The sequence below is a fragment of the Hibiscus syriacus genome, unplaced genomic scaffold (assembly GCF_006381635.1).
Source record: "Hibiscus syriacus cultivar Baekdansim isolate YM2019G1 unplaced genomic scaffold, ASM638163v2 tig00001818_pilon, whole genome shotgun sequence".
Lineage (NCBI taxonomy): Eukaryota > Viridiplantae > Streptophyta > Magnoliopsida > Malvales > Malvaceae > Hibiscus > Hibiscus syriacus.
This window is the reverse complement of record NW_024061892.1, coordinates 1016428-1037496: the sequence shown is the minus strand read 5'-3', so window position 1 is coordinate 1037496 and position 21069 is coordinate 1016428. Positions and strand designations below refer to the sequence as shown.

Genomic DNA, 21069 nt, shown 5'->3' with positions numbered 1-21069 from the left:
TCAGACTATTCTACCTCTTAAGGGCATTTCCGTAATTTCTTAACCAGATAAGTTCGATATTAGCTCTTAACGAAAATAATATAATTTAGAGATCCTATGATTAATTGCTTTCTTGAACAATCTCTGATCTTGAAATAATTCCCTTAACACACTTCTAGTATCTTGCATAAACCCTCTTGGGGTTAAAAACCGGTTATCCATAATGTCTACGTATAACTATCATTTCTTATGCACATCAATATTTTATCAGATCAATATGTCTGTAAAATCCTCTTATCTAACTTCCATATTCCAATCTTGTCTTTTTATAACACAAGGGTATTTTCGTAATTTTACCCTACCGGAGTATTTTCATAAATTCACATCCAAATGCCTTTAACATTTAACCTTTGATGAAATAAATTATAAGTTACAGATCCAGGTTGATTTCTTTACCACTAAGCACATAACTTGTAATTTAATTCTAGCAATCCCTTAATTTCTTATAAAAGTCATCTGAACCATAATCAATTACTGAACCTTTTTACCGTATTCAGATCGAGTGTAGAACTTCATTAATTACACATATGAGACCAAACATTTGCATTCATGCATTTACCAATACCAACATGTTCTATAAAGCATAAAGAGGTAGTAAAGTATTACCTCGATTTCCGTGCAATACTGATCGACCATAAAAATTCCATTCGAACGCCTTTGATCTTCAATTCAACTTCCAATAATTCCTCAGATACATATCAACATAAATTATATAAGAAACGGAGCTTAATTACGATAAACTGATCGAATCGGGTGATAAATCAGTGACAGACGGCTTACCGAGTTCGAATTTGGCGAAACGAACTTCGGATTCGGATTCAGGACGTCGAAAGCATAAAATATGACTTTTCGGAAATTTGGAATTTTTGGTCAAAATCAAAGTCAACGGGTTTGACTGACAATTTCGAGGCCTTCGGGTTCGAATTTCGAAAAACGGACAGCGGAATCGGATTTGGAACGTCGAAAAATGTCAGGATAGGTATACTCGGTTGAAGTCAAAGGTCGTTTAATGCCCGATCAAAGCCAGTCAAAGTTTTGGTCAACAGTGGTCAACTCCGGTCAACGGGTCAACGGTCAACGGGTCGGGTCGGGTCAACGGGTCGGGTCGGGTTGTGACCGGTCAAACCGGTCAAAACAGTTCCAAAACCGGTCAAACCGGTCACTTTTCCTTCCCCACGCGCAGTGGCGGCGCGTGGGGGCGCGTGAACAGTGATAAAATCCCAGAAAAATTTCTAAAAATTATTTTGAGCGATTTCGAGATACTTACAAAGCTCGGTTCACAATTTTGAACGGCAGAGAGCTCGATTTCAACAAATCGGGAAGTTTGACCGGTTCACCTCCCAACGCGCCGCCGCCGCCGGAGAAAAAGGAGAACACCGGTGGACTCGGAACGGCACAAGGAACACGATGGTGCGGGAGGTGTCGTAAACGGATGACTCGATCGTCGTGAATCGATGAAAAACCAACTAAAACCGAGTTATTACCGACGATACTTCCGACTGAAATTCACAACGAACGGTGATGATTTACGACGAAAGGTTTGAGGGGTTTTGTTCTTCGGTTGACAAAGAACACGATGGTTGTTTCGGCTTGTCGTTTGGAGGTCGGACGGCGAGTAGATCGGAGTTGGAAGTAGGGAGAACGGGAGAGGAAAACTGGAAAATTTTCCAGAAACATACGGGAGTCTGGGGGGTTTATAACATCTCATAATTAAAAATGGCTAAACCAAGAGTTTAGCCACTGAACTTCCTACACTTCTTAAAACGGTCTGTCAACTTTGAAATCTTGTAATTTAATCCCTTATTTCTTTCAAAATACCAAATTAAATCCACCAATTTATATTTTCTTAAATTTAGCCCCTAAATTGGGGTGTTACAAACATGCTTTGTAGAAGCACAAGCTCTCTGTTCATATGCTTGAATCTCTAGGTAGGTAAATGTGTGCTGGGTCCAAACTGGGAAGGCTTGAGGAACACGTTTAGTAAAAGCAAGGCTTAGAATGATGTTTACACACCCCTAACATTCATGAGAAGAGCAACCATGGTGAGAGGGACATGTGGTATTGTTCGCGTTATCCCCTTTCGCCTTTCTTCTTCCCATCATACGCCTTTTTAACCCTTTACAACGGACTATCCAAATAAGATAAGTGCATTTGGGTAGATTTTGGAAGAAAATGAGAGGTGAGGTTGACTATTTTTATTTTTGAGTAGATTTCAACTAATTCTCTCAATCGTGAGGTCTCTCCCTACTACGACACCAGTGATTGATTGGAACAAATTAATCTAATATATGTTTTATCTTAATTTTAGATAAATTCATGTACCTTTATTAAAAAAAATACTCGAAGTCGAGTAGAATCAATGATATAAATGAAATTATTTGTTTTTTTATCGTTGCACTTAAATACACAATAAAAATATTCTCTTGATTAAATAGTAATTTGATGATTGAAAATAATTTTTTAATAGGACTGAAAATAGTTTTTTAAAGAGGATTGAAAATAGTTAAATATACACAATTTCACATGATTTGGTCGACGAGTCTCTCTCTCTCTTAATTAGTCAAAAATTGTAATTAGTTAATGTGATATTCTTGATCATTATATATATATATAATATAGCTTTAGGCCACTACCACTAACTTATAGGTGAAGGACTCACTCTTAATGCTTTGCATTTATCCTTATCTTTTTATCTAGGTAGATGCCGATATAAGTTAATGAGCATGTGTTTAGATCAGTAAAACATGATCAGTTGTTGAAAATAGGATTCGTTTTTGTGTTGAAAAATATTTTCAAATGAATCCTATGGTTATAATATAATTTAACTTAATTAAGAAAAAGAAGATAAGGTTTGAATTCCAAAATCTCATTTTGGGTCGAGCAGTATGCAGACTTCACTATTAATTGAATATATTCAATTATGTCAAAGAAACTTTGAAGGGTATGAGAGTCTTTTGAGTTTGGGTAAACTACATCCAATATCATTTAATTATAAGTTTGATAAGAAACAAGTTAATTTTTTTTAAAGTTATGAACAATTCATTCAATTAAAATTTATTATCAATAGATCATTCCGTCGTTGAAATTAAAATAGACGTCTAATATAGTATGGTATACTAATATTTTCAGTCTTTAGAACTTATATATTCTATCAATTTTGTCCTAATTCAAAATAATTCAATGAATTGAAAATTTATATTTAAAAATTTGTCAATTTAATTTTTTTATGATATTTTCAAACTAAACGAGTTCATCAAATCAAACTAGTGATTGGATAAATGCATTATGTCATAAATCAATAATATGTTACTATTAAAGTTGTTATTATATAAAAGGTTATAATTTATTGAATTATTTTATATTATGACCAAATTGATAAAGTGTGTAAATTTTAAAATTTATAGTTATTATTATATTAGATTATATTACTATTCTACCTAATATTTAAGAAATTTTAATTAATTAAATGCCCAACTGGTAAACCAAAGCATTCGAGAATTAAATAAAGCACAATCTCACAAGCAGTTAGATTCATTGTATTAAGGAGCTTTAAATAATTAAATGCATTTTTGTCTTAGTTGAAATATAATTTTAAACAGCAGCAGCCATTGTCAGCTTTTTCTTATTTATTTTTCACGATATGGTTGGACTATTCGGATTTTGTATAAGTTTTATCTTGAATATTTTGATGGCACTCTATATCAATTTATCAAAAATAATTTTAAGAATAAGTTATATTTATGTCATTTCATTTAAATTATAAATTTTTAATAGATTGTAAAAAAAAATCTAGCCTATATGTGATATGAGATTCAATCAACTGTACTTGTAGGATTAATTCATATGGATTAAATTTTCTCTATAAATTTACTTTAAAAAGTATAATATTATCTTAATTGTTTATGAAATTATTTTTTTATGCTGGCAATACATTAAACAATAAACCTTTTAAAATAAAATATTTAAATTTTTATAAACATAGCATGTGTCACTTAATGGTCAAATTTAACGACAGACACATAAAAGTATAACGTTGAAAATGTTAAACACCAATTTTCATCTAAAAATTCATTAGACACCTAAAATTAATTTTGAACATACTTTGGCCACTTTTTCCTTAAGCCTTGAAAAAATAGTATGACTTACTTAAAATTAAGTATACTTTAACATTTTAGTTGAATTATAGCATTTCTTCTAAGCACTTAATGTAACATCCTCAATACCGAGTTAGTGACTAAATTGTAAAATTTCAAAATCTAGTGATTAAAGTAAAATAGTTGAATAGTTCAATGATTTATTTGGAAATATTTTCGGAAAGTTGTTAGTATTTATCAAAGAAATTAAAGGGCAAAATGGTCATTTAACATGAAAGATATTTTTCTCCCCATTAATAGAAGATTAACACATAGGGGGAAGAGTGAGATGGAAAACTCTCTCTCTTCTTCTTTCTTTCTTCTTCTCCACGGTGAGCCAAGGGAGCAAAGGTGAGTTTTCTGATTTCTTGATTGTTTGTTGATTTAAAGTATGGGTTTTGATCCTTAGATGATAATTAAGCTTAAGGACAGCTTAATTTGTCTTAAATCAAAAGATGAAGAAGTTATGAAAGATTAAAGAGAATGAGTTTCAAAGTGAATTTCTGAAGAGAGTTAATAAATGAACTTTGAGATGGAATTTGACTTGTCATAAGTATGAATAAGAAGTTATAAGTGTTGGAATTAAGTTTTGATAACATGAAAAATTTGGTATGCTTCTTAGCTTTAAGAATTTGGATGAGATATGGGAGATAATAAGGTATTGGAATGATAAAAGTTAGTTAAAATGGTTGTAGTTGAGTTTAGTGGTATGAAAGGCGTTTATATCAGGAAATTTAATGAAAAGTTGTGGAATTTTTGGATGAAACCAGTTTATTATTGACAGGTGCATCGGTACACTAAGAATGGGTACCGATGCATTAAGATCAATTTTGAAGATGCATCGATACACATCGGCGTGCATCGATGCATGGGAATTTGAAGCTATTTTGGGTACCGATGCACCCATAGTGCATCGATACACCCCTAAAGGAAAAATGGAATTTTGGTTCATTAAACTAGCTTAAGTTATTAACATCAAGTTCTAAGGTTTAGGCTTCTGATAATTGTCTCGAAAATTATGTTTATATAGATATTGAGCCTAAACAAGTTCTGGAACAATTAAAGAATTAGGATCGAATCAAAGAAAGGCTAAGGTGAGTGCAATTTAATTGTACTTATGTTATTGATCTAACATTGGCTTGCGATGAGCCAGTGACAGAGTTACTATGGTAAGAAGTGACTTTTGAAATGTTATTTGATTTGTGAATGATGTGATTCTTATGTGTGCATGAGTATATGAAAATTTGTATAGATGTCATATGTTATTATATGTGACGTGAATTACATAATTACATGTGATATGAACGTGATATATGAACATAAGAGATTAAATGAAAGAACATAGAGATATATATATATATATATATATATATATATATATAATGACATAAGAATAAGATACGAATTAAATGATATGAGTTATATGGGAAATATATGTGGAAAAGATATGATATATATATATATGCTTATGTGATTACATGCAAAAGTGATATGAACTATGTGACATATGAATATGAAATGAATACATGACAATAGGATATGATAATATACGAGAAAATCATATGATATAAGATCAATGATTACACGTACATGTAATACGTGACATAAGAGAATAAATATGTGATCATATGAAATGTGATAAAGAGCTATGTGAAAGAATGATGCGATATGAATCTGTGAATATGTAAAGTGATAAGTATAAAAATAATGTCCATGTTATGTGATATGAGAGCTAGGGGTATAGTTGGTATGCCAAGAGTCGAGGGTTACCTATGTTCTGTGGAACATATGGACAGTTACAGATTACCTATGTTCTTCGGGACATATGGACAGGTATAGATTACCTATGTTCTTCGGGACATATGGACTGATTACCTAGATTCATCAGGATCTATGGACAGGTCCCTCGGGACAAATTCACATGCCCCTAGTGAGACCCCATACGAGTTGTGGTGACAAAATAGTGCACAACCTCAATGTACTCATATACCTTAAGTTCTTAAAAGTATACATGGGCTAATACATGGTCTTTAAAGAGAGTAAATAAATCAATTGATATGGTACTATGTGTGCTCTGTTGTGAAATGATATATGTGTTCCATGGTATGTATAGAAATGTTCAGTATATGCTTATAGGATAAAAAGGAACTACTGATAGTAATATAAGTATTGATAAGCATATTAATGGGCTTACAAAAGGTATCAAAAGTGTTTGCAATGTTACATGTTATCATGTTATTATCATTTACACTGAATTATTTGTGACATGATATAATAATTAGATTATATGTTCATATGTATATGAGATGCATTATAGTTATTATGTTTTATATGCCTCACTAAGTCAATGACTTAGCGTGTGATTCTTTCACACATAGGTTCCGAGAAGAGGAAGATTTATAAAAGTTATGTAAGACATGTCAGTTTCTCCTTTCCAAAGATCAGATCAGAAAAGAATTGAATAGTATGTATTTTGTAATATTGATATTGGTTGGCATGTATATAAAGATTTGACTCCGATATGTTCTAATTGGTTTGTAAAATTATATGATTGAGTTTTGTAATGTTTTAAACGTATATATGTAAATGGTAATTTTATACGGATGAAAGCTTAGATTTTTATGAGTTTTTTTACATGTTTTGCCGAAGTTACTGTAGCAATGCATCGATACACAATTTATATTCGATATTTTTGTGCATCGGTACACTGTAGTATTGTTCACGGTACTGTTCATACCATATAGTACTATTCATGAAAACGTATGTTTTTCAAATTTGTTATAATGAAATATAATTCAACAATATATGATTGTATTTTCTTAATATAAGTCCAAATGTTCGGTTATTTTGTAAGGAAATTGTTTTAAAAAGTCAATGTAACATCTCAGACTCGTTTCCGGGTTAGGTACTGGTTGGGGTGTTACACTTAAAATCATTATAAATCAGGTATAAAGAAAAAATACCAAAGATCTTATTCACATAAAGGAAGTTATAAAATCACTGATTAACGTAATTTAAAGGAATAATTATTATCTCTAGAGGTATTGAGTTCGAATATATTGTATATCATGAGAACTTGAATATTCATTGTAAAATAGGTTAAAAGTCTTTCAACATATAATACTTTATAATTATCGCTAGATTAATAAAAAAAATGAAACTAACAACAATGTATCCTTACTTGAAAAAACCAATAAGAAAATAGAGGTTTTTATCTGGGAAAAGGGAAAAAAATATCAAATATCTTATTCAACTAACGGAAGTTATAAAATTACCAATTAACTTAATTTAAATGGATGATTATTATTTTTAGAGACTTATTTTTTGAGTATAACATATGTCATGGGTGTTTGAACATTCATTGTGAAATGAGTTGAAAGTCTTTCAAACTAATGAGGAAAAGGAAAATAAAAAGAATGACTCATTACTTAAAAAAACTAAAGGAAAAAAGAGAGGTTTCTATATATGGGAATGAGAAGGAGAATTTTGATTTTAATGAGTATTGAACTTATAATCTAAGAAAGGGGAAAGGCGTTAACTGAGAACTTTTGACCACTTGCTCTAAAAATTATTAACAAACCTTAAACTTTTTTTATCTAAGCATCATCCATTAAAAAAATATTTTTATCTGGCTTAAACTAAAAATAGGTACTCAAAATATGTTCTTTGTTTTGCTTGAAGTACATAAACTATTTTTTGTCAAACTAAGTATTTAAACTATTATATATAACCAATTTAAGTACCTAAACTATTTTTTGGTCAAAATAAGTCCCTAAACTATGATTCTTTTTTCTTTAAGCCCCTAAACTATTTTTGGTCAAAACAAGTACCTAATTTTGTGTGACATGTCAACATCTTATTGATCAAAAACTATTTTTTAATTGAAAAAATTATAGGACTTAAAATGATTAACTATAATAGTTTAAGGATTTAGTTTGACCAAAAAATAGTTTAGATGCTTAAAACAAAAAGAATACATAGCTTGAGTACCTATTTTTACTTTAAGCCTTTTTATTTTAACACCTATTTCAATGTTCATCATATTAGTATCCAAAAAAATAAATGTACGTGATACGTATCAATTTGATACGTAATTATACTTATATTTACATTTGAAATCACCGTATCAAAAAAATGTGAGATTTAAAAATTTCATCAATTTCTTAAATCTCATATTATTTTGATAGAGAAATTTTCAGGTATTTAAATATAGTCAAACATCACATTGTTTAATATAATGATTTTTAAGAATTTAAATAGTATTTTAAATTAAATTCATTTAACGATCTCAGTGATCAAAAGTAATGTTATTATTCTTAAAAGTTTTGGATAAGAAATGTGTATTGTCAATGGTAAAAAAATATTAATATATATTACTTTATAAGTGTTCTAAATTATTCGGAAAAAATTATAAGTGTTCTAAATTATTCGGAAAAAATTAATCTTTTAAACATACATTTTATTAAATGATTTAACTTATAATCTTAAAATCCTTTTGCCCCATAAAATATGTCCATTATTAACTTTTTTGGTATTTTTTAAAATTTGACTATTTATTATTTAAAATTTATTATTAATAAAAATATGTAAAAGTGTATTTTAAAAACCTTCAATCGAGAGAAATTATTAAATGGTCCCAGCTAACCCTGTTATTCATGGTCTCAACCAATAACATTTATCCATATTATTTTTTCCAAGGTTAATATTCATCTCTTTCTTATATGTAAATAAAAAGTGGGTGATTTTTTGTAAGTTATTTTAAAATTGTGGCTATTATTCAATATCATGTATGATGTGGTGAGCCGGGTCCATGAATAATTTCTCTTCAATTAAATATTTTTCATATATATTTTATAAAATTTAATAATTTAAAATAATCACGATAAACTTTAAAATTTTTAACTTTTACAAATTAAATAAGAGACAATTTTTTAATGGAACGGAGGGATTAATTAAGTATATTTACACGCAACATCTACATTTATTTTACCATATCAATAGATGACGTCCTACTCAAAGGGGTCATCTCTTGCTCTTGTCTTTATTTGCAACTGATTGCCCTATAAATAACTGCCTATTCTCGACTCCCTTTTACAACAATTTTTGGTTTTGTCCTCCTTTACTTTGCAAAATGGAAGACTTGGATTCCTTGTGGAATTATCAAGAGGTGGGTTTCTGTTTGTCTCAATTGCTTTCTTCCTTTCTTCTTTCACCTTTTCTGGGTTGACATGTATGGTTTTGGCACTTCTTCAACTTCATTTCTCTCTCTTTTTTCTTCTTTGGTGTTCACTTATAGCAGCGATATTCCATTACAAGGCACCATGCATTTGCTTTTTCATGTTTCACTTGTCTTGTCACTGAGTTAATGATCCCTTATGTTTATTATAGGGTTTTGATGAACTGAAACTCAAGCTTCAGATCACTGCAATCGAGCTAGAATCCTTCAGAACGGAAGCGAAGGAACAAATAAAGAAATACAGGGATGAAGTGAATCATTTGCTTAATCTTCTAAAACTCGCCTCCAAAGAGAGAGATGAATTGCAAAAGCTTGTTAACAAGTTGATGGCTTCTTCTTCTTCTGAAAACCTCCTTATGATTGCAGCAAAAGCAAACTCGAGCATAACTGAGTCGAACAGTCTATCTGAAACGAATAATCACAACAACTCGCATGGTTCTTCTTCCCCAGTGGATTCCTTGTTAGATGTAGTCACTTCACCAGATTTTTCAACCGCTGTGATTGATAATCTTGCAGAAGGGAAGAGTTTACCTGAAAAAGGGAAGCTTTTGGAAGCTGTAATGGAAGCAAGCCCTCCTCTTCTTCAGACGCTTCTCTTTACAGGTCCTCTTCCTCAATGGAGAAATCCACCACCTTTGCAGAATTACAAAATCCCATCTGTTTCCATCAAACGCCCAAGGTTTCAATGAGTTTGAAATAAGCTTTGCTTCAGTTTTTTATTTAAAGGTTAAATGCATAGATGGACTGAGGGAACTATGTATTTTAAAAAATATATATATTTTTGTCTCTCTTAAAAATTTATAAATTTTTCTTTTCTTAAAATGTAAAAAGTTGATTCCTTAACATAACATACTACTTAAACATGAGTGTATGTTGGATGACATAGCTTAGCTTGTTAAACACTTATGAAGTCTCTCACAGGAGAAGAAACTAATCGTTCACCAGTCAAAGCTTTGGTTGGAGATTTGGTTATGGATCTTGTCTTCTGATGGTGGCCCAAATTTCTTATTGTTAGGTAGGATGATCTTCTCACCTTCACTTCAGATTTCTTCGGTTAATCATCTCAAATAATAGATTCATAAATATTTTTTTAAAAAATAAACACAAATATATTAATAATATAAAATAGATTAACATAAATAAAATTTTAAAACAAATATAAATAATTAAATAATAAATAAATAAATAAATAAATAAATAAAATAAATAAATTTTAGAATGAAAATTTATTCACTTTGAAAATAAACTCCATTGACCATTAACATCTTACTTACTCGTGCACGTATACCAAGATGATTGACATCCTTATTTTTTTTATTTTCTCAAATATTTTCTTTGGATAAATGTGAAATGTATACCAAAGAAACAACTATACAAACAATTAAAAAATAACTATAATATATAGGGTGAACAAAACTCGACTCTATTCGAAAAATCAATTTTTCGACTTGAATCAAATAAAAAAAACTCGACTCGAATTGACTTCGAATTACAATTTTATAAATTCGACTCTACTCGAAAAAAAAATTCAAGTTCAAATCGAGTTGTAAAATACAACTCGAATAACTCAAAATATTTAGTAATTAGTGGATTTATTTTTAAGTTCGAGTCGAATCCTTAGACTTTACATGATATATGTATATCACATATGAAAAAATATGAAGAAACATATTTGTATTGTATATATGGTTATAGAAAGCCACTTAAATTGGAACTAAATAATATTATAATATTATACATATTCACAATTAAATTTAAACAGAAACTTGAAAAAATCGACTCGACTCGAAAAAATTACAAGTCAATTCAGAGTAGTAAAATACGACTCGACAACTCAAATAACTCAAATTTTTTTTACTCGACTCGACTCAATCGAACACCCACCTCTAATAATACATGTTCTCAATCCCCTGCACTATACAAATAACTTGCACCAATCATTTTTTTATACATGTAAAAACTGAATTTTCAAAATATCACTAGAAACCTAAACCCTAAACCTTATATTTAGATTTTTTTTTTCAAAATATTTGTTAGGATCGAGTGATTCATTTTTTGAACAACTTCCCAGTGAGTTAACCGTCATTGGATTACTCTGGTTCAAGCACGCTTAACTATAGAGTTCTAAACCGAATGATCACCATTCTTTTTTAAAACCAATTGGTGAAAAATAGGTGGGTCATTTTAAGCTCATATCTTTGTAGCGGGTGATCACTAGTTTCCCCCAAGCCAAGTTGGATTCTTGTGGGGCACCTCCCACAGCTCACCACGGCATTGCAGAGCCCCGCATCTATAGCGTTCTGCGGGCTGGCCTAGGGGCTTCACAAGGCACATGTGGGCCTCAGCAAGTTGGGTTGTCACACACCTGATATCGTTTCCATACACGATAGAATCCCTAAAGGTGATCGTTGGACCCCATAACCCAACAATCACCCCCAGCGACACCTGGGGGATTTAAACCTACAACCTGCTCTGATACCACTTGTTAGGATCGAGTTATTCAGTTTTTGAACAACTTCCTAGTGGGTCACCCATCCTTGGATTACTCTGGTTCAAGCACGCTTAACTACAGAGCTCTGAAGCGAATAATCACCATTCCTTCTTTAAACCAATTGGTGATAAGTAGGTGAGTCATTTTAACATCATATTTTTGCAGTGGGTGATCACTGGTTTTCCCCAAGCCAAGGTGGATTTTTTTGGGGCACCCCCATAGTTTACCACGGCATTACAGAGCCCCGCATCCATAGCGTGCTGCGGGCTGGTCTAGGGGCTGCGCAAGGTACACGTGGGCCTCGGCAAGTTGGGCTGTCACACACCTGATATCGTGCCCATACACGATAGAATCTCTAAGGGTGATCACTGGACCCCATAACCCAATAAAAACCCTAAAATTATCGATCGGGTGCAACAAAAGATTAAGCTATTTTTTCACCCCTACCGTTTAATTAAACCTAAACCTGCAAAAAGAACTTTCCTCCAGTTGGATGTCACGAAAAGGAATGTGGAGCCTTTGCTCAAGCCTTGAAACGTCGCCGTTATGGAGGTCAGTGACACGATATTCATTAGCCTTGTTATGCAGGAATAATCGTCGGTCAATAATTGACAGTCGAACAAACCATCGACGCCACTGCCACCATCTTTGCGAAATAGGATGTTGAAAGGCCTTCGTACGCTAGTAGGACTTCTCTATTCTACAAAAGCAAAACAGAGGCCGTGAATTTCATAAGATCTATCAAAATCCTGCATAAAATCATGCGTTTTCTTGCTAACGATCTAGGTTCCGGTTCGGAGAAGCTCTCTCAAGTTCAACATTTTCTGTAAATCGTAATGAGAGGCTTCAAAAAGAGTTTTACTAGATTTTATCGATGAACCGTGCTCATTTGGATTCGGAATCAGTTTCATCTCGTCATCAAGAACCTGCACAAAATCGAGCTTGTCTTGTTATAGACAATAAGATCCACACCGTTGGGGATTCTATCTCTGAAGTACAAGAAGTTTCTTTCATGGCAATGTCCGATATGAAATTGATAGCAGATTACATGATCGTTTGTGGTTATGCTAAAGAATGCGTCCAAATTTATAATTCTATTAGAAAATCGATCATCCATGAAGGTATTTATAAGCTGAGGGAAAAAAACCAAGATTTTCTCGGATCAAGAAGATGGATTGGGATGTACTGAATTTGAAAATCAAGAACTAGTTAGAAGCCATACAGATTTCAATGAGGTCGCTTTTCACTAGAGAAATAATCCTCTTGCGACTTCGTATTTTCCTTGTCGGATTCCATTAGATTATCTTGCTTTTTGGAGATTACAAAGGAAGGAGATGAAGATTATTAGTGTGTTCAAACTGTTATTTAACATTTATGATAGTTTTGTTAAGGTTATCACAAGTTATTTAGTTTGATGGTTTGGTGTTTAACTTTATTTTTTAAATGTCTATGGTTCGAATCCCATAGAAAGAAATTTATCATAAAAAATGACTTAGTTTTGGGCTTATTGAGCATCAAAATGATCTTGCCAAAACGATATCGTTTAAGTGAGAGAGCCATATCATTGCCGTCACGGAATGGAGATGTCATATCATCGTCCCATTAATGGATTAACGACAAAGTGGTATAATTGTAGTTAAACATAAACGTCAGTGTTAAAATTGACAAAATTGAAACGTCAGTGGCATAAACAAGCCCGAGCCTAAAGGTGAGTGGTATTTGAAGTAGTTAACCCTTTATTAAATTATATTTAAATTAGGACAAAATAAAGAGAATATATAAATATTAAGGACTAAATGTATAAATATACCAATTCTTTTAACTGTCCGTCAACATTTCTATTAAATATTAACGGCAAGTGGTCTGATTAAACAAATTAAATAGTTAAGTGGTGTCCTTCACCAAATTGAAAGATCGGTGACAAAAGTAAAAATGCTAAATAGTTAAATGGTTAACTGTATAGTTTACCCAAACATATTTAACATACTTTTTCTTCCCTTTTACTCGCCGTTTCAATACATACAATCCTTTCATAAATCAACCGGTTCCCAAATAATCGGGTCCCAATTTTTTATTCATGACAAACAAATAAAAACTGAACCATCGAGATTATTCACAGACTTGATATCTAGCATCCTAATTGTTTACAATCAAATAAAGGAGAATATAAAATAAAACCGAAATTCCATACCATGTTGCTGTTTGAAAATCATATTACAAGAAATCCACTTGCATTTCAACTTCTTTGTTAGACTGCTCACCGTTATTTTATGCTTTCATACGTGTTCTCTGCCCTACGTGAAGTATAAGCACAATTCTTAATTTTCTCATACATAAGAAAAAACCATATAACAATTATTTAAATAAATTAGGAAAACAAACCAATCTAAGGGGTATGTTTACTTGCTTAAAGAATCTTAAATCTCATCTTACTAAACTGATTGGTTATTAATTGCTCGGTGCCCATTTTAAAACTCGAACATAATAGAAATGGCAGATTTTTCTCCATGAATACTTAGCTCAGCAAAATGCACATGTAGGTTAACATAAAAGTTCTGAAGCCTGAGAATTACTAGCAAAACGCTGAAAAGGTGGTCTTATATACTTGCCTATCGTCTTCTTTTATCAAAACAAGGTACAGAGGATCTTGCCAAGCAAGCTTAAAGAGTTCCTTCACTATGTAGGCACATGTGGTAATGCTGAAAAGTTGGACAAAAGGAAATATTTATACCTTAAAGCAGAAAACAAAAGAGAAATATTAATATCTTCCTTTGCATTTTTAATTTTTTTAAAATGGGTAAAGTACAAAAACGGTCCCGATATAGGACGTTATTTTTTTGAGTCTCCCGACTATTAAAATTTACAAAATGATCACCCAACTATTCATATATTCCAAACTCGTCGTTTTCTGTTAAAAAATTGCCTAAGTCTGAGCTGGACTTTAAACTACTGACTGTGATATGATGAAATTTGATCCTAAAATCTCAAACGACTATTAACTTCCAACTCAGACTGTCATTAACGTTTTAACGAATAAGATGAGTTTGGAACATATGAATAATTGGGTGACCATTTTGTAAACTTTTAACAGTCGATGAACTCAACAAAACAATGTCCTATAATTAGAAGACCATTTTGTAACTTCTAATAATCGGGAGACTCAACAAAATAATATTCTATAGTTGGGGGATTATTTGTGTTCTTTACCCTTTTAAAAGAAATCCCATTTTGAAATAGGAAAACATTGTTTCTATTATACGGAACTGTAGCCTTAAGTTTTAGCTTGTACTGAGAGGTGGGAAAGAAAAGAAAGTACACCTGCCAAAACATATCAGTGGGCTATCCAGAGAATTGTTGTAATCCAATTTGATTCTTTGTAGGCGGCCCAAACCTAGAATTTATTTGCCAACAAAAAAGCAAACATTCATGACGAGTAAAAAACAAACATCCGCAGTGTGTAGCTCATGTCTTAGCATTTCAAACTTACCGATAGAGCAACAACATTTATGTAGAAATCAATTAGTGTAGCTGTCATCCACATGCAAACAATTTAGCAATTTGTTCGGCTTTCCAGAAACATAAGCAAGCGAAAAGCAACTGCAAGGAATGGATAAAATGATTGTTGGTGAACATGTTAGTAACTTCTGTTGTAGCTGTCATTTAATTTAAGTATTTTCTTTGTATTTTCGTTGATAATGAGTGTACAAACACCTTGCAGACATCACTGCAAGGAATGGATAAAATGATTGTTGGTGAACATGTTAGTAACTTCTGTTGTAGCTGTCATTTAATTTAAGTATTTTCTTTGTATTTTCGTTGATAATGAGTGTACAAACACCTTGCAGACATCACTGCTCGAATCTGGGATCTCTAGGGAAAACAACACTCTAAAGACAATATGGTATCTCAAAGAAAGCGATAGCAAGAACCTCAATGCCAAGTCTGTAGTATGAATATGACCTCATTTTCTTCAAAAGGATTATATTCATTGATAAACTACTCCAAACTGAGAGGAGTAAAAATGTGTGGCAATAAAAGAGGAGTTAAAAAACTTACGGAGTTGGTAGCTCTTTGCGGAAAGGTGAACCATCAGTTAAGAGAGTATAGATCAAAGTTCCCAACATCAAGCAACCCAAAACACTGAAGGCGATTCTTGCAATCACAACAGGGGAGTGCTTACCCTTTGTTTTTGTATCATTCCTAGACAAAGAATTTCAAAAGCATTAAGAACTATCACTTATTCCATTCATCAAACAACTAAAAACTGTCATTATAAATCAAGGTGGACATTCTATGCACAATATAATCAACATGCCAATCCTATCCATCAATCTTTGAACCATCACATGAAAACTACCATCATGTGAAATATGATGAGTTAACTATCATTTTGACGTTTTTGCTATTTGACAATAGAACCCATATCAGCGCATCCATGTCAATTGCAAAAGATATTAATCTAGGAATAAAACTACGTTATCACTGAGTACAGATCAATAGATCAGTAACTTGGAAAGGGTAATATAACATATCAGAACGGCACATTAACATGTCATGCGCAAATCGACAGATAATTTTCCAGTATTATAATTGGAGTTTGGGTCCTTACATGCTCATCTGGTGCAATAGAACATGATAAATGGGATCTTCCAAAGATTCTTAAGGAGAACTTGAGAAATTGAATAAAAAGGTAGCCAGATGTAATACTGGGAAAAAAGAGAGAAGGTATAAAAATAAAATTTTGAAACATAAATCATGGAACATGTCAAGAAATCTAAAAGGTAAATCGAATCAAATGATCAATAGACCAAGGGAAGAAATAAATAATGTTAATGATCAACAAATAACTACTTCCAATATAGCAGTTCAAAGACTATTATTTTCAAAAGAGTAATACCAAGAAGCTTTAATTTTTTTCTATTGAAATCTAGAATACTAGGGTTAAGACCAAATAAGCAATTAATAAATTCATTTCTACTCCTTTAACATGCACATAACGAATCCCCTTGAATCATTTTTTCTTGTAATTTTATTTTCCTCTTCATTCCCTTTCTTAGACTGTAAACAAATGATGTTAGAACGCATTCCATATAACATCTTCATATAACATCAACTTACATTTGAAACAACTAAAGGAAGTTTATGTGTTAACCGATTTTTTGAAACAACACAAGAATCATACTGAAGTGTAATATTTAGATAGAGATATTAAACATACCTGCCAAAACATATAAGCATAATTACCAGAGTGTAGCAGTAATCAAACTTGATTCTATGTAGGAAACCCAAACCTGATTCCAAATTGATCCAATTTGATCTCCAAAGCATGTAGAATGCATCCAATATCAATTCTAGACCCTAGGAAATTTTTCAACATTTTTCCTCAATTTTTCTTCTTATGGCCGAACCTACCTAATGCAATAGGGCAAGAGTTTCATTCAATTTTAAGCATGAATTCAACCTCCTATGATCAAATTCATGCAATTCCAATCATCCTAACACCAAATTCAATCGATTCGCATAAACCCTAGGTGTAGCCGAACTGTTCTTATGCATTTATAAGGGACTTTGATCATTACAAGTGCTTGGAAATTAATCTACAACATCAATAACATAAAATTCAACCTTTAATTCATCAAATTCAACAAATCCTCTATAAACCCTAATCATCAATCTCACATCCAAGCATGTTTAGCATGAATTACCTTGTTTAGCTATGGTGAATTCAGCCAAGAGGAAGAAGAAGGCTGAAATTTCTTGATTTTCTTCTAATTAATGCTTAATATACTTGGCTTAACTTAATATAATTGAATTTAAAATTCAATGAGAATTTCCAAAATTACCAGTAATGAATCTTGATAATTACCAAATTCGATTGCAATATATTCCATTAAAATATTCCTTAGTAAAAGATGAACCAATTTGGCTTTGACTTTCAATTTTAAAAATTACATTTTAGTCACTAAATTCTCAATTTTTCTCCCTAAATATGAAAATTTGACTTCAATTCCATTTATCCATGATATATTTCTCTAATCTAAAGTATGGAAATAATATTTCCAACCTTTATCTAGCATCCTTCAAATTTTCGTGAAATTTTGATTCAATCTGATTATCTGATTTCTATACCGAACTGTATTGCTTTATAGCTTTTAATGCAAATCACGTACCGAAATTTTAAATCCCACAAAGATTCTTGTTTTAGGAAAAACTATTCATTTACGGGCTAAAATATATAATTTTTAAAAATTACCTTTTTGGTCCTTGAACTTTTACAAAGTTTATACTTTATAACCAACTTTTTAAAACTTATATTTTAGTCACTAACCAAAATTTGGGGTATTACAGGGTGGGTATCGATACCAAGGGTTCAATATCGATACTAAAGGGTCAGTATCGGTACCCATAGACAGTTTTGGATAAGTAATCCAATGGTTAACGGATTAGACTCAAAGGGCTTAATTACACCAGAACAACAACAAATAAAACTACAAGTGAAAACAATAATTAATATCATAATAGTAGAAACAATAACAACTAGGGTTTCATAAAACTACCCTTGCTTGACACTTGAGAAACAATCACAACACCCAAGACTCTCTTAGTAGATTTTGGCAGTTAGTTAGATATTCAGGCCAACTCCAACGCACTTCAATAGTCGACTGGGAATAGATGCTCCAAAACTCGACGGAGTAAGTTGGTGGGGTGTACGTTTATGATGTAGCTCCAGATATCACCCTAGATAAATCCAAGGTGTCGATGTATTCTCCGATGTAGTTCCAGACCACATGCAGGCACCCAAGGGTATTCTGGCAAGTTAGAGGGATGCGTGAGCTCTGAGATGCAGAACCCTCTGTCGCACCATGATGCCAACCACCACTCAGTATATCATTATATATATATATATATATATATATATATATATATATATATATATATATATATATATATATATATATATATATATTGCATGTTTTAGACTTGTGCCACTAGCCATTCATTTAGGAATGCATGCAATATATTACAATTATTAGCTAGGCATTGAGCTCGTAAGCTCAGCGTTCGGAATGTGTTTCTGTGTACAGGTTCTTAGTTGGTCGCTCATGGGGAGTTATTGTCATATATATTCCAATATAGCAGATCAGATCAGCAAAGACTTTTAGAGTACATCTTGAGACATCTTTAGAGGGCGTGTATTATTTGTGGACCTTTATTTGTACTCAGTCGTAACTTTGATTTGTACTCAGTATTTGGATTCATTTTGGTGCTCCCCATATTTTTTAAACTCAGATATTTATCATGTTTTATTTTAATTGCTATGGATGAATTATTTATCAGTTGTTCTATAAAGCAATTTTTAAAGAAAATTTTTGGGTCACTATTTCGGTAGTCTCGTGTAACATTTTAATCCATGGATGTTTAGGTCGGACTGGATTAGGGTGTTACATAATGTGTTTGTTTACTTTTATGGGTGCATTGTGCATGTTTTGTGAATCCTACTGGATTATGGTGTTAGATGTATTTTAAGGGTGCATTATGTTCACCTACAAGTCCTAATCACTTCTCATAATGTTTAATAACCTTTAAGTAGTGAATGGTTGGGTTAGGGGTTGTATTTTTGTGGGAAATAAGATGCTTTTGGGCTCAAGTATCGGTACTCTTGGGAGTATAGAAACTAGGGGTAGAGTAGGGGTAGAGTATTGATACTCCCAGGAAGAGTATCGATACCAAGCTATTTTTTTAGAACATCAAAACCATTATTGGTATCGATAATCGGGGTAGTATCAATACCCATGTGTTAGAGTATCGATACTATAGGTAAGAGTATTGATAATAAGGGATTTTTCAAAACATCGAAGACATTTTTGGTATCAGTACTCGAGGTAGTATCAATACCCCCTAAGGTCAATATCGATTATGGACGACCAATATCGATACCCTATTCTTTGATTGGGTAAGAAAACAAGTTGAAGGTTAAGCATTGGGATCGATGATTTAGGGTTGTTAGGATTTATAGAAACTCGAATTGACAACCGAAAAAGTTTCAAGAGGGGTGAATTGGAAATAAATTGTTTAGGGAGTAAGGAGAGTAAAAAATAGAGAAATAGGCAGAACCATTTATAGTGGTTCAACTTCTCAACTAAGTCTACCTCTACTACCTTAGCTCCTCTCTAAGGATTTTCTAACAAATTCACTAATTTGTTCTTTCTTTTTCAAGGATCAAGAGATAAACTTTACACTCCCTATATTTTCACTTGGCTAAACTAGAACCAATCCCCTTTTACAAAAGGTAAAAAGAAGTAAACAATAAAACCTCTCAAAGGTAGGGTGTTTAGAAATTTAGCTCACTAAAACACTAATATTTACAAGAGCGATGAAAATAAGATTCGAAAACTCTTCTCTTGTGTTTGAATGATTGGACAGTTGTTCTAATCTTATTCAAGTGTCTTGAACTTGTATTTATATGTTGGAATGAAGTTGTGTCTGTTTATAGTCGTTAGGGATGTTTATAGCAGTTAGAGATGATTTCTAGCCGTTTGGGGATAAAATCTCTACAAAATAAAATTGCCCAGTACAGAGGGTATCGGTACTCCTAAAGGGAGTAACGATACTACCTTTGTTAATTTTAAATCAACTAGCTGTTACTAGCCGTTGGGGCTTATGGTATTGATACTATACCCATGGTATCGATAATACTATGTGAAGTAGTATCGGTACCCCTTTGAGTATCGGTACCATTTTTGAATTATGGAATTTGAACAATGTTGGTAGTATCAATACTACCTAGTGAGTATCGATACTTCCCTTACCTTTGGTATCAGTACCATAAGATCAGTATCGGTAATGTTCATGAGGTATCGATACTGTAAGAACAATATCAGTACTTATTGTCCAGAAAAACATTTTGTTCTCAATTCCAAGTTAAACTAACTTTGAACTAATTTTGAAAACCTTGAAAAACTTTGAATAAATTCAATTTAAGTCCAAAAACATTTTGCCATAATTGTTATATCAAAATATAGTTTCACAATCTCCCCATTTTTGACGTAACAAAATATTTGAAGATTTGTTTTTGGCAAAACTCCTCTTTAATAAAATATTTAATGAAAAATATACCAATTGTTGGAAAAAGTATAAAAATGTTAAGCTCCCCCTTTTTCATTAGGAAA

General features: G+C 32.0%; 2 protein-coding genes across 2 annotated transcripts; one reads left to right on the top strand and one right to left on the bottom strand.

The window, feature by feature from the left end:
• The first annotated feature begins 9276 nt into the window (after window positions 1–9276).
• Window positions 9277–10153, top strand: LOC120134763. The gene is made up of 2 exons (XM_039151197.1): window positions 9277–9339; window positions 9561–10153. Exons 1-2 carry the CDS (start codon window positions 9304–9306, stop codon window positions 10095–10097), a joined length of 573 nt encoding a protein of 190 aa, XP_039007128.1. The 5' UTR covers window positions 9277–9303; the 3' UTR covers window positions 10098–10153.
• A 4009-nt stretch (window positions 10154–14162) lies between these two features.
• On the bottom strand, window positions 14163–16113 carry LOC120134530 (the record flags this gene model as incomplete). Its single annotated transcript, XM_039150959.1, has 5 exons — window positions 14163–14193; window positions 14509–14598; window positions 15218–15290; window positions 15383–15438; window positions 15956–16113. Coding segments are annotated over 5 exons (408 nt in total), but the record flags the coding sequence as incomplete, so codon positions are not given.
• Window positions 16114–21069: the final 4956 nt, after the last annotated feature.